Source organism: Megascapheus bottae, chromosome 10 (assembly GCF_031878675.1).
Source record: "Megascapheus bottae isolate mThoBot1 chromosome 10, mThoBot2.hap1, whole genome shotgun sequence".
NCBI lineage: Eukaryota > Metazoa > Chordata > Mammalia > Rodentia > Geomyidae > Megascapheus > Megascapheus bottae.
The window spans coordinates 36,376,252-36,391,424 of NC_143518.1; the positions used below are offsets into that span (position 1 = coordinate 36,376,252).

Genomic DNA, 15,173 nt, shown 5'->3' on the forward strand with positions numbered 1-15,173 from the left:
CATTTGTTTTTGAACAATGTCATCCCTTCTGTCACTCTCTCCCAGCTTTTTCCCTTCTGTCCCCACCCACAAATTGTGTAGCTCATTTTCAATATGGTGTCTAGTGAGTATCTGTGCTGTGATTCATTCTTTGTCCCATCCTTTTGTGTCCCTCCTTTCCCTCCCAAAGACAAATAAATTAACAAATAATAAAAAAAGAAACAAAAACTAAAACAGCAACAAACCAAAAAACTTCATGTTCCATTTCTTGAAGTTCATTTTGATCTAGTATTTTATATAATCAAATACAGATAGTTATTGAGTCTTAATGATTATCTCCTAAGAATATCCTTCTTTGTCTTACTGTGTGAATGACTAGAGACTGTATAATTAATCACATCCCAGTATATTCCCTTATAAATGGTACAATAACAACAATAACATTCCTCCACAGATGAATAACTGTGTATATACTGCACTTTCTTGATCCGTTTGTTTGCTGAGAGGCATCTGGGTTGATTCCATAATTTGGCTTTGGTAAACAATGCTGCAAAAAGCATGGTTGCTCATGGTGGCTTTAGTGCGGCCTGAATTGTGGTCATTTGCGAAATACCCGGAGTGGGATTGCTGGGTCATAGAGAAGCTTTATGCTCAGTCTTTTGCGGAACTGCCATACTGCTTTCCACAGTGATTGAAAAAGTTTGCATTCTCACCAGAATTTGTTATTGCTAGTAGCATTCCCTTTTGGCCACATCCCTACCAGCATTTATTATGCTAATTTTCTTGGCAATGTCCATTCTAACTAGGATGAGGTGGAATCTCAATATTGTTTTGATTTGCATTTCTTCTATGGCCAGAGATGTTGAACATTTCTTCGTGTGTTTATGGGCCATTCTTATTTCTTCTTCAGAGAAGTCTTTATAAGGCTTTAGCCAATCTAATTGGGATAACTGTTTCTTTGATGTTTATTTTTGGGGAGCTCAAGTTTTTGAGCTATAAATGTAGATAGGAGGCCCTTGTCTGATGCACAGCTAGGAAAGATCTCTCATTCTATGGGCTTTCTATTTATCTTGCTAGCTCTGTCCTTTGTCATGCAGAAACTCTTCAGTTTAATGCAATTGCATTTGTCCAGTCTTTCCTTGATTTATTGTGGTTCTGCATCTTAGGAAGTTTTGACTTGTGCTTAGGAGCACTAGAGTTTCCCCTGCCCTTTTCTTGCAATATTTTTATGGTATCTGGCCTTACATTCAGATCTTTGATCCATTTAGAATTGATTCTGGTGCAAGGTGACATATAGAGATCTAGCTTCAATTTTCTGCATGTGCATAGCTAATTCCTCCAGCACCATTTGTTGAAGAGGCTGTCTTTCTTCTATTCTGTGCTTTTGGCTCCCTTAACAAGGTCTGTAGGTTCATTTCTGGGTCTTCTATTCCATTTCACTGGACCTCAGGCACATTCTTGTGCCAATAACAAGTTATTTTTATTGCTGTAGCTTTGTAATAGAGTTTGAAGTCTGATATTGATAATTTTCCAGCACTGTTCTTTTTGGTAAGGATTGTTTTTGGTATTCAGATTTTGTATGCCAAATGAATTTTCACATTGCTTTATCTCTTTGAAGAATGTCATTGGGATTTTGATGGGCATTGCATTGAATTTGTAGATAGCTTTGGGCAATATTACATTTTCACAATGTTATTTCTCCCAATGCAGGAGAATGGAAAGTTTATCCATTTCCTTAAATCTGCTTCAACTTCTTTTCTTTTCTTCAGATTTTTAGATTTTACAATAGAGGTCCTTCACATCTTTGGTTAAGTTAATTTCTAGATATATGTTTGAGGCTCTTACAAATGCTCTCCTAAGTTCAGTCTTGATCTTCTCATCCTTAGCATACAAAAAAAGCTTCTGGGGCCGGGAGTTTAGCCTAGTGGTAGAGAAATTGCATAGCATGCACAAGGACCTGGGTTCGATTCCTCGGCACCACATACATAGAAAAAAGCCAGAGATGGTGCTGTGGCTCAAATGGTAAAGCTCTAGCCTTGAGAAAGCCCAAGGACAGTGCCCAGGCCCTGAGTTCAAGGTCCAGGACTGGCAAAAAAAAAAGCTTCTGATTTTTGTTGGTAGATTTTATACTCTGCTACATGGTCAAAGTTTAGGGTCAGCTCAAATAACCTGGGGGAGGAATCTATAGGTTTCTTTAAACACAAGACCACATCATCCTCAAAGAGGGATAGTTTTACTTCTTTTTTCCCTATTTGGATCCCCTTTCTGTTTTCCTCTTGTCTTACTGCTCTTGCTAAGAATTCCAATACTATATGAAAGAGGAAAGAGTGAACATTCTTGTCTTGTTCCTGATTTTAGAGGAATGTTTTAACCTTTCACCATTAAGTATAATGCTGGCTGTCTATTTGTCATATAATACAGCCTTCATTATATTGAGGGATGTTATTGAGAAAAGTTACTGATGTCAAAATTATCGATGTTCATCAAAGAGATGATAAGTATATAGTTCTCTTTCTTTGATGGGTCTCTATCTAGTTTGGGATGAATGCTATGTCAAGACTGTTTCTCATCTGATTCTCATACAAGCCAATACATCTAACTTCTTTATCTTCCAGCTAAGAAGTGCACTGTCTTTCCATCCATAATGATCAATACTGCTGAGACAATGGTGAAAAATAACCACACTAGAGCAGTGACAGAGTTTCTCTTCTCCGGATTCCCTCGACTTGAAGATAGTAGCCTCTTCTTCATTCCTTTGTTCTTCATTTACATGTTCATTGTTGTTGGGAATCTTATTGTGTTTTCTGCCGTCAGGATGGATACTCGTCTCCACAATCCTATGTATAATTTCATCAGCATTTTCTCATTTCTGGAGATCTGGTACACCACTGCCACAATTCCCAAGATGCTCTCCAACCTCATCAGTCAGCACAGGACCATCTCCGTGACTGGCTGCCTCTTACAGATGTATTTCTTCCACTCTCTAGGAAATTCAGAGGGGATTCTGCTGACAACCATGGCTATTGACAGGTATGTAGCTATCTGTAACCCTCTCCGGTACCCAACCATCATGACACCACGTTTGTGTGCTCAGCTCTCTGCGGGTTCCTGCATTTTTGGCTTTCTTGTGTTGCTCCCAGAGATTGCATGGATTTCTACATTGCCCTTCTGTGGCCCCAACCAAATCCAGCAGATCTTCTGTGACTTTGAACCTGTGCTGCGCTTGGCCTGCACAGACACATCTATGATTCTGGTGGAAGATGTGATCCATGCTGTGGCCATCATCTTCTCTGTCTTGATAATTTCCATCTCTTACGTCAGAATCATTGCTGTGATCTTGAGGATTCCCTCTGTGGAGGGCCGTCAGAAGGCTTTTTCCACCTGTGCAGCCCATCTTGGCGTCTTTCTGATGTTCTATGGCAGTGTGAGTCTCATGTACCTGCGTTTCTCAGCCACTTTCCCACCAATTTTGGACACAGCAATTGCACTAATGTTTGCTGTTCTTGCTCCCTTCTTCAACCCCATCATCTACAGTTTGAGAAATAAGGACATGAAAATTGCAATTAAGAAACTTTTCTTCTCTCAAAAAATACTTACTACATCATCAAGCTAATGCCAGCTCAGGAATACCTCTCACTATGGATGCTCCTCTGGCATTCAAAATCATATTTTCAAATAGCTCATTCATTCTTGCATTGATATTTTGACACTTTATTCAAGTTCTTATTTTCATGCATGTGTTTATTTTGTTTATATGTGTTACGATAACATGGACTACCTGTCTAATCTCATATATATGTACAAAATGTAGAAAGGAAATAGGATGGTTACATCCATAAAACGCATTTCTGTGAAATTTTATTTTGTTAGCTTTACAGAAAAGTATGTCTTAGGTGTTACATAAGCATTAGTAGCAAGTACAGATTATGAAATCTAGTAGTTCCAAATATTACAATGTATATATGTAGAAAAGATTCAATATATATTACAGTGATCCCATATAATAACTCTGTGACCTTGTATGTGTTATTAATCAAATTTTCTGTATTTCTCTATAGTCTAAAAAGTCATACAATTTAAAATAAGGTTAACATGCTACTCGTATGTTAATATAAATATTATACAGGTTATTCTGGGCCTAGCAAATAAAGAAGTTATTCAAATAACTTCTGTGAAAACGTTGTTTAAATCATAAGTTCTGTGAATAATACAAAACAAGTTTAATAGCCAGTATTGTTTAACAATGATCTTCACAATTGCTGTTGATTATTTAAATAACGTTCTAACAGTAATTTATTAAAAACAAACTTACACAATTAAGAATATGTACATGTGATTATGTTGTATAATGGGATTTCTACTATTCTCTGAGACCAAATAGAATGCATTCTTCATTTCATTTTGACTTATTTTATCTAAATTCATCAAACCTAATTGAATTAGACTATTTGGGAGAAAGTAGTTTCAAATACATTCAGAAGAGATGGATAGATAGATAGATAGATAGATAGATAGATAGATGCCTTGCCACACCACTCTTGCTTTCAGTGTTATGAATTTTAAGAAGTATTCTGTACATTGGCACAAAAATTTACACCTAAACTTCAAATGTAGACACCTGTATGTATAACAAAGGAGTGGAAACCTATCTAAATTTTCTTCCATAAATTCAAGACCATATAAACTGAAAGAGGCCTTAAATAGTGAAAATTGCTAAGAATATAACTATAAAAGAATAAAATATGCATAAGATCGCCTAAAGACTTCCAGGGTGGTGTTTTTAAAATCTCAGGATCATGTATCACTTCTTTTTGAGAACAGGAAATAATGTAATAAAATTTCTGTTTGACTATAATATCTAAGCACCATTTACATCTACCTTCTCTCAAATGCACCAGACACCACAGATACACATTTAAAAATTAGCAGCAATAGAAGAGCAAACAAACAAAACAGAAATCAAGTAAGACAGAAGGCAAAATATTATTCATCTTGGGGAAGAAAAAAGAGTTGCCTCAGTTGATCCCCAAAGCTGATACATTTCTTAAGTATGAATGCTGATGAGATTCAATGAGGGAAGTAGTTATCTACAGATATTGCAAGAGGAAATAGAAGAGGAGAACCTAAAAATTAACTGGGCTGTAGGGGAAATGGCCAAAGTTTGGAAAAGTCATGATCTCAGGATATAGAGAATGTATCCAAAGTGCATAATGAATTTCCCAGCTAATGCTGGTACCGGTACAACTGGCCTTACAAGAACACAGCACATAAATAGAATTCATCTCAAGGTATACAGAAAAAGCTTGAAAAAACTCCCTCATATCATGATAGAAATCCAGAATATACTTGAGATAGATGGATCCTTTTTCAAGATAACAATAGGTATGTTTGATAGAGCTATAGCACAGGATAGAAAAAAATGAAAACATAAATTTCCTAATCAGGAATGAGGTAGACATATGCACACTCTCCATTCTTTAATCTTATTATAATTTTAATATCTGTAAGTAGTTGTACAATGGAGTCTCAATTCAAATGTTAGCTTGTGAATCCAATGTGTCTTGATCAGTGCCATCCATTTCCTCATTCTCCCCTATCTCTCACAACCCCATCCATTCCCTCAGTTTTCCTAGTTCCATTTCCATATTTGTTGATTATTATGACTCCATTCTCTCATTATTCCTCTTTTTATTCTCCATGCTTATTCAATATAGTGTTAAAATTCTTAACCAGAGCAATAAGATAAGAGAAAGAAATAAAAGATATACAGAAAGGAAAGAAGTCAAATTACCAATATTTGAAGGTGATATAATCCTGTATCTTAAAGAACCTAACATCTCCACCAGAAAATGCTGAGATTTGATAGACATTTTTAGCAATGTAATGGGATGCAAAAATCAATGTAGAAAGGTCAGTAGCTTATCTATATACCAATAATGACGCTGCTAAGAACTAAACATTTCCATTCACAATAGTCCAAGGAAATCCACAAAGGAATAAACTTAACCATAAAGATGAAAGATTTCTACAATGTAATCTATAAAACACTGAAGAAATAGATTGAATAAAAACTAGGAGAAAGACCTTATATGTTCATAGATTGCAAAATTAACATGATGAAAATAATGGAATAGATTACAGAATGTGATTTTACAATCTAGTTTAATCCCCAGCAAAATCTAAATGATATTCAAAAAAAGAACAAAGTCTTTCCTGGAATTTACATGGGAATACGGCAAGGCTATATTAACAGAGCAAAAAGAACAACGCTTGGGGTAAAACAGTACCCAACTTCAAATTACACTACTGAGCCATAGAAAGAAAAATGTATCATAGCCCTGGCACAAAAATAGACAGATTGAAGTATAAATGTGGATTCATGGATCAAAAGGAACATAAGTGACCCCATTCAGCTACAATCATCTGATTCTCAATAAACATGACAAGAATATATAAGGAAGAAAAGATAAGATCTTCAACAACTAGTATTATGAAAACTGAATAAGTAGAAAACTGAAACTAGATCACTATCTCTCACTCTTACAAAAACTAATGAAAGAGATTAGTGGAAGAACTGAATCTTTAAAATTACTAGAGGAAAGCCTAGGTAAATCACTTGTAGATACAGGCATAAGCAATGAGTTTCTGAATAGGACCCAAGAGTTCAGGAAACAAATGAGATTACACCAAGTTAAAGGGTTTTTGCACAGAAAAGAGCACAGAAATGATTAACAGCACTACAATAGGATCTATAGAATGGGATAATGTCTTTGTCAAATATTCACTAGATATCAACATATTAAGTGAAATAAGCCAGACTCAGAAAGATGAAAGAAAGACTGAAGGAAAGAAAGAAAGAAACACAAATAGTAATTTTCTGTCATATATGGAGTCTTCACTATATATATGCACATATTATATATATTATATATTATATATACTATATATTCTATATTATATATATAAGGAATGGCCAGCAGAAGGTGAAGGAAAAAAGTGAGATGTAGGGGAAGTTGAAAAGGAACATATACATCATATGCACAGATGAAAATGTTATAATAAAAGCAATTATAATTGTCAAAAAGAGAGTAAGAAGAACAGAGATAGGAAGTAATACTTGAGGAAGTGAATATGGTCAAAGTCCATCACATCTATATTTATGGTAAAGCCACAGTGAAACTCCTTTGCATAATCAATATGCATTAATAAAATCTTTCTGTCAACTCAGGAACCACAGGAACAATACTGAAAATGCCAAAGATGAACTCAATGAGGAAAATTAGAAAGGTGGAAGTTTAACCAGAAAATCATTTTGGTGATGTTATTTTATGTGGGTTTTGTTTTGTTGAGATGGGACTTTGCTATGTCCTTTCTGCTTTTGCCTCTTGGGTGCCAGATTACTAGACATTGATCTGGAATTCCAATGAGAAAGAATAATTAGCCTCAGGAGAGATGCACATCCCTACCAGAGTATAGAAGAATTCCCTATAAAACTTACTTCTTCTTCTTGCTGTTCCCCTGGTGGCCTGTGGGGTGACTATAAATTCCTCTTTGGAGGGGCTGAAGGGAAATCAACAATACAGAGTCCCACACACTGAAGAGTCTCTGTCAGAGGTAAGTGTAGATGACAAATGCTTCTATTATTATTCTTGTCCTGTGCAAAGATCATTTGTAAACATACACAAAACAAGATATCACATTTAGGAGCTCATCTGACAAGTCATTTAGTCTATACTTAGGTCGGACTCTTGTTCAAAATGAAGTGCCCTGCAATCCATTTCTAACATTGTTTATGGATATGTGAGAGTCTCTTATGTTTAGCTATACTTGTACCCAATTCTAAGTTATTTGATCCTGACCATTTCTTCCATGAGACAGTGAGAGATAAAAGACGTGAATTTCCTTGAAAGAAGAGGTCTGAATCTACAGAAGGTAAAAGAAGCAACCTGAGAATAGAGTATGATAAACAGTAGTCATATTGCAAGTCAAGAATGATATTACTAAATGTTTGAATGTTATTATGTTCCTAACATTATTTTAAGCAATGTGTATACTTTGATACATATGGTTGGAGCCAGTTGAGTGTCTGAAGGTGCTCCTCTAGAGGGGTAGTGTGCAGATTTCAATTCTTGGTACTTTTTTGGCTAAGGATTACCGACCAAGTTACTTACCTGTCTGTCTAAATGTTCTCATCTGTAAAATGATGATAGGATGGCTATTTCATTGGAGCAATATGTGCATTAGGTAAGAAATATATGCTAGTGTTAGTATAGTGTCCATAGCTATTATATTATTACCATGTAATGCATTATATCTCTGCCCTACTGTTATTATGAAGTGTTTACTCATTCTCCATCACTACATGAGCTCATAATAATTTTTTCTCCACTTACAAATGGATGATTTAAGGCTGAGTAATTTGAAAAGCCCTACAGCATGGCAGCAGCAGAGAGGATGCAAATGCTGGCAGTTTTTCTTAACATCCAGACTTTTATCCAGTTCTATATCTTGCTTTTGTGTAAAAGAGGGCAGAGGAAAGCAATTGCCATACTGAAGTCATTGGAAGTAGCACACAGAAAGCTCTGTAAGCAGGGGGATTACAGGAGAATGTACAGACAGGAACGCTAGGAGGCAAAGCGAGAGACAGGTAAGAATAAAGGTACATTGTTTTTGAACCTCTGGGTGGGGGTTGGAAATGTTGTAGAAAACAATTTGTAGGAAGTGGAGCTGTGGATCAAAGTGGAAAAGCACTAGCCTTGAGCAAAAGTCGCTCAGAGAGAGCACCTAGGTCCTGAGTTCAAGCCCCATGACTGACAGCAACAACCAAAGTTGTTGAAATCGTGCAAATGAATGACCTTACCAATAGAGAATATAGAAATATGAGAGGTAACGATGCATGGTAGAATCCCAGGGAAAATATACTTTTGAAGTAGTGTTTAAGAGAAGGACATAACTTAACATGGGAGAGAATAGGCATTGGGGTATAAATAAAAATAAGTAAAACAAGCGTCAAAGCCGAAGGAAGGTCTACTTTAAAAAAACCATCGGGATACGATACCATTTGAGAATGGAGATGTGGCAACACAGGGAGAGACGTCAAGAGAAGCAGTGGACTGCAGCCAGCGTCAGGACTGAGAGGAACAGCATCAAAATACCTTCAGCGGAATGTCAGGGGAGAGCGTGCAGAACGGAGTAGGAAGGGAGAATGAGAATCAGGGTCCGATGAGTTCACAATTCCTCTGAGAAGTTTCCTCTCAAGTCATATTCATACTTCAGGGCATGGTGGTGCACACCTGTGATCTCATCACTAGAGAGGCCGGAGCTGGAGGATCTGAAATCCAAGAACAGCTTGACCTACCTAGTCAGCCATAACTAGACTCAGAGAACTCACAGAACCCAAAGCGGAAACAGAGTTCAACTTCCTTGGTGCTGTTTTAAATCCCTTTTACTTTTTCAAGCAATTAACTGACTCTGAGGAATTAAGTAATTCTCCAAAAGATATATAGATAGTTGATAGATCGGGCCAGGATTTAATGTCAATTCTAGGTTTATATTCTAATGCATCCAAAGAGGATATGAAAGACAGTTCAACTGGGCAGTGAACATTTAGTATGCCATTTCTGTATTTATGCTTTTAGTTTTAAACTTCAGCAGTATTATTATCATACTATAATTCTTACATAGTACCATTGTTTATAATTATTGTTTATTATTATACTCTCATTGTGGTACAGGTATTATAACATTAGCATGTATAACAACTACAGATAGCTAGAGATTAAGCTGAAATAGGATAATTTTTGTACTGCTAAAACATCTGGAAACCTCTAATTCTGAGGAGTAAGGAAAAAACTACCAAATGATAATAACTATGTACAATTCAATAATGAGGGGGAGGGGAAATCTCCAGGCATCCCCCTGCTATTTCTAATTACTGAAGTGTACATATGATTTATTTTCTCCTCCACTTGCCATGAAACTGGGAGGAGTGAATCCTCTTCTTCATCCACAGGTAGCTGTCCTAGTGACATGGAAAATGGAAGCCTGTCATTAGTGACTGGGTTCATCTTCACAGGATTCCCACAGCGCCGAGAAGTGAGTCTGCTCGACTTCTTCCCTCTACTTTTCATCTATATTTTCATTGTCATTGGGAATCTCTTGATCTGGCTGGATACACATCTCCACAACCCCATGTACAATTTTATCAGTCTCTTTTCCTTTCTGGAGATCTGGTACACTACAGCCACCATTCCCAAGAGGCTATCCAACCTCCTCAATGAGAAGAAGTCCATCTCTCTGACCGTCTGCCTCTTGCAAATGTATTTCTTCCACTGAGTGGGAAACACAGAAGGGCTTTTGCTGACCATCATGGCTATTGATAGATACCTTGCCATCTGCAACCCTCTTTGCTCTGTGCTCAGCTCTCTACCAGCTCTTGCGTGGTCAGCTTCCTCGTCCTGCTTCCTGAAATCATGATCATTTCCACGCTGCCCTTCTGTGGGTCCAACCAAATCCATCAGATATTCTGTGACTTGGTCCCTATGCTAAGCTAAGCCTGTACAGACACTTCCATGATTCTAATTGCGGATGTGACCCACACTGTGGTTATTATCATCACGTTTCTCATCATTGCTCTGTCCTACTTGAAAATTGTCTCTGTGATCCTGAGAATTCCCTCTGCCTAGGGGAAGCAGAGGCTTTTTCGACATGTGTTGGTCATCTCACATCTTCCTAACATTTTTATGCAGTGTGTGCCGTATGTATCTGCGCTTCAATGCCACCTACCCCCAAGTTGTAGATACAGCCATTGCAGTCATGTTTAGCATATGTGCCCCATTTTTCAACCCCATCATTTATAGTCTGAGAAACAAGGACATGAAAAATGCAATTAAAAGACTCTTCAGTGTTCAGACAGTATGGAGCACAGCCAGACATTAATTCTGAGCCACAGGCTCCCTCTCATTGCTCACATATTTCTCTTACAGGTTATAGCAGGGCATTTCTCTGTAATTAGCCCATTATCACATTGAAATTTCTGTCATCATGTTTTTTTTTAACATGGAGAAAAATCTGAGAATAAACATGATTGACAAAAGAGAAGAAAAAAATCTATTAATATCCTCTGTGTTGTCATTAGGAAACCTGCTGTGTGTGTGTCATTAGAAACCTTATTTTGTGCTTAAATGACTATAATTTTCTTCCTGTGAAAGATTGTAGTTAAAGAAGCATCACTCACTGTTTGGGGGGTTATAACATCAGAGCTTGTTCTTTAGAAGTAACCTTGATGCACTGGGGTCTTATATCTCATTCCAGCCACAGGTCACAGAAAATATTTGGTCTTTTATTATGGATCAAAAATTACCTGACTGGGCCAAGAGTTTGACCTAGTGGTAGAGTGCTTGTCTAGCATTCACGAAGACCCAGATTCAGTTCCTTGGTACCACATACATAGAAAAAGCCCGAAGTAGTGCTATGGCACAAGTGGTAGAGCTCTAGCCTTGACAAAGCCTAAGGACAGTGCTCAGACTCTGAGTTCAAGCCCCAGGACTAGCAAAAAAATTACCTGACTAAGTAGGCACAGAGGTAGACATGAAAGAAAAATGAGAAAATTAATTTTATTATACTTTCATTTGCATTTATAAAGGTAGCTTTTCCTTAGGACAATAATAAGCAAACATACTTATTAAATATTAATATTGCCAGATACAGTCAAAACTAATTCTTTTATTTTAAATAGTCTTTACAATATAGAATAAGCAATACCATTTAGTATGCAGCAAAAGTAATTTTAATTATTGTTTGCCTTCCAGGGCTATACAGCTTTGCTTTCCTATTTATAGTTACAAGTCTTCTGAATGTTAATTTTGAAACATGGCTTTCAAAATTTATGATTCCTTTAATTTTCTCACTATGTAATTCTAAACACTTTCCTGACCTTTCCATATGTACTACCATGTGTATTACCTTAATTTTCTAGCACAATTTATGCAAAACCATTACTATTGTCTCTATATAACACAAATAAATCAGGCGTGGTGTCTCATGGCTATAATTCTAGCCACTTAGGAGATAGAGATCAGGAGGATTAAGAAGTAAGGCCAAACCAGGCAAAAAGTCATCAAGATCCCACCTTAATGAAGAAAAGACTGGGTACACATGTCACGCATATGTCACATATGTGACACATACAAGTGTCACACATCTATTATCCCAGCAATGTGGGAGGTAGGATCACAGTCCTATCGCGCCTGGAGAGATTTGGGCAGTTCCACTCTTAACAACCTTTCCAATTGTAACCCTCCTGGTCTTCTCTCTCTTGGGCTAGCTCTGTTCATTACTTATGACTTTCCTCAGCAAGCATGGAACGTTGATGCCATGTTCCTGGCATCTTCTCCTTCCTAGGATTTGCACTGTAGCTTTGGATTTACATTCACAGTTTCATACCTTACCCTCTCAGGGACTGTTCCCAGAAATTCCAGTCCTCATACACATTACTTAGCCTTCTAGGCTTTGCTTTGAAATCTGGGCAGAAACTTCCATGCATTCTGCTTGCCTTCAAACCCACCATTAATTACATGTCTCCTGCCAACTCAAGCAGTGGCTACTCCTCCTTAGATAGTAACTCCTATGACCTTTGAATGTTTAGAGATGTAACCATGGGTAAATACTCCTCAGTGAAGCCCTATCATAGTGGGCTACTTCAGTGGCACACCCTTCTTAAGAGAACATCTTTTAAATAAGTTTACATTTTTTCAGCCTTGGTCCTGCAAGGGAAGGGCTCACACTGGTGCCTGAGGTGTGTGCAAAGCAATTTCCCTGCAGTCTCAATGTCAATTACTTGGTTTCTTTTTTAGTGGTGCTCCTCATTAAATATAACACTTCCCTTGTTTATAATTTCCAATGTGCTATTTTCTGGCCAAACTTAAGATTTTGCGGATCTTTCCATTAATCTATCGTTTTTAAACTCACCCTCCCAACAAGTCTTAGGGTACAGGAAACCTGTACACAAGTTCTTTACCAAAATGGCCTCCAATCCAATTCTCATGAGAGTCCTCAAGAGCAGTCCTTCTTGTCAACATTGGGTAAGAACAAATAATGGTATACAAAATCAAATCTTTTCATACAAAATTACTCAAATTTGTTGAAAAATTAATATGGTGATAAAGATCATGGAGTTATGGCAGAGGAGCATGAACGATTACAGGAGCTTGTAAAGGAGATTGGTGAAGGTAATATAAAAACTTGGATTGAAACAAATCAATCTTTCATAATTTATGCTGAAAAATAAGAGTTTTTGCAGAATCATTAGTCATGATTTAGACAAAGTCTTTGTGAATGTTTTCAGAGACAAGATTTACATTTTCCATTTTTCTCTATTAAGCTACCAATATTTTCAAGCTAACAAACTTTAATGGAAATAATTCCATGTTCTATTCATTTTTTTAATTTACAATATTGATATTATCAGAAAATTACCTTCCGCATCTTCCACTTTTTCTTTTTACTAAAAAAGAAAATGGCAGAGTACTGTATCAGCTATTTTTCTATATGGTGATCTTCTAACACCAAAAGTAGGCAAAAAATGGCTAGAAACTTTGGAGTAAGTTTCCATATCATTCCATGTTACACAACCAAGGAAATTCAATTTGTTTTCAACTTTCAGCTTGAAATAAATTATTTTCAAAATTTCTGGACTAAACTATGAAAGAATTTTGAAAATTTGAAAAAAAACTTATAAATACATGCTCATGAAAGAGGCTGAAATAATTTGGTTTAACCATTTTTTTCTTTCCAGGTAATTATAGTGTACACAATTTGGCTTATTTAAAATGATACAATGTGCATAGGTCTACTAAATAAAGGTTGAGAGTGGTATAGAAATAATCCTGATGGGAGTGACATACAATTATTAATTCACTTTATGTTTTGTAGGAAAATTCCTATCAATTACCTTTCTAGAAATTTTCTGACCTTTTTGTTCAAAGAAGTAAAACAGTGGCAAATCAGGAGAAAAGGTTAAGAATGGGTAAAAATCAACATCATTAACTAAAGTATTAATCCTAAACTTCAAATGAAACAAGTAGGGAGATCATATTCTGCAGATTAAGCTGAATGACTCAGAACAGGCAGAATGTAAGCCTAACTCCCCCTTGTCATTGTTCTATGGATTTCCGCTCCTCTACTGTACCAACTTCCCTTGGGTTGTCTGTGCTTCCTTCCATTCATTTAAAAAAAATCAATTCAACTATAAGTTCCAGAGAAAGAGAAATAAACACATACAAGGAAAACTAATGTTATTCTGTTGCCTGGAGGTCCCGAGATATTTTGTTTGAGCTGGATTGGAGTTTCTGGGGATTGGGGTTCCCTTAATTACTTCTCTGAGATGTTTTTCCTAATTGGATACTTGACTCATTTGTGTCATTCCCAAGAGGGTCTTAATTCTAGCAATCTACTCATGTTCAGGAAAAGACATGAATAAATATTTAAAAGACCAAGGGAAGGAGGAGGGTGAAAGACTACAGGGAGACTAACAACCTATCTATTGATGAAGAAAATTCAGTTTAGATGGAGGAATCAGGGTAGAAACATCACTGAACAGCAGCTCTATATGTCCTACATTAGGGAAGGGAAAGATTCTTCACTCATGTTCATTCCAGCTCTGGATCCCAACAGCTGCCAGGTCAGTGAGCTGCAGAAAGTATCTGGAAAAAGAGCAATATCCCTGCATTATAAGCCAACAGATAGTCACAACAGATCTGTAGATAGTCTAAGTATTATTTGGGAAGATTTTGAGACTCTGGGAAAGATTGTTTCTAAGGCTTTGATTACTGTTTCCCCAAAATGAGTAAGACATGAATAAGGCCAAGCTCCAAGGAATGCTTGAAAACCACAAATGATCACTGAGACTGATTTCTGAAATGATTAGAAACTCATGTTCCAATTGCACTGAGCTCATCATTACTTAATTTTGGATGAAGACAGGAAACACTTTCAGTGGGCAAAGCTACTTTTCCTTTGAGTTCAGGTTTTCCTTCTTCTTTGTTTGGCTTGAAAGCATCTGTGGAGATTAAAGAAAGCACCAGTCTGTACAGAAAGTGACTTCGGCAACTAGTGTTTTGTTTACTTCTTAAAAACCTGTTCTCAGGTGCATAGTCTTCCTATTGGGAGTTATTGGGGATGTGAAAAATTATATG

General features: G+C 36.7%; 1 protein-coding gene and 1 pseudogene across 1 annotated transcript; both read left to right on the forward strand.

Annotated features, from left to right (window-relative positions):
* Positions 1–2,644: 2,644 nt before the first annotated feature.
* Positions 2,645–3,592, forward strand: LOC150058063 (olfactory receptor 6K3-like). The gene has a single exon (XM_090339835.1). It carries the CDS (start codon positions 2,645–2,647, stop codon positions 3,590–3,592), a length of 948 nt encoding a protein of 315 aa, XP_090195961.1.
* Positions 3,593–10,008: 6,416 nt separating this feature from the next.
* On the forward strand, positions 10,009–10,917 carry LOC150058064 (olfactory receptor 6K3-like; annotated as a pseudogene).
* Positions 10,918–15,173: the final 4,256 nt, after the last annotated feature.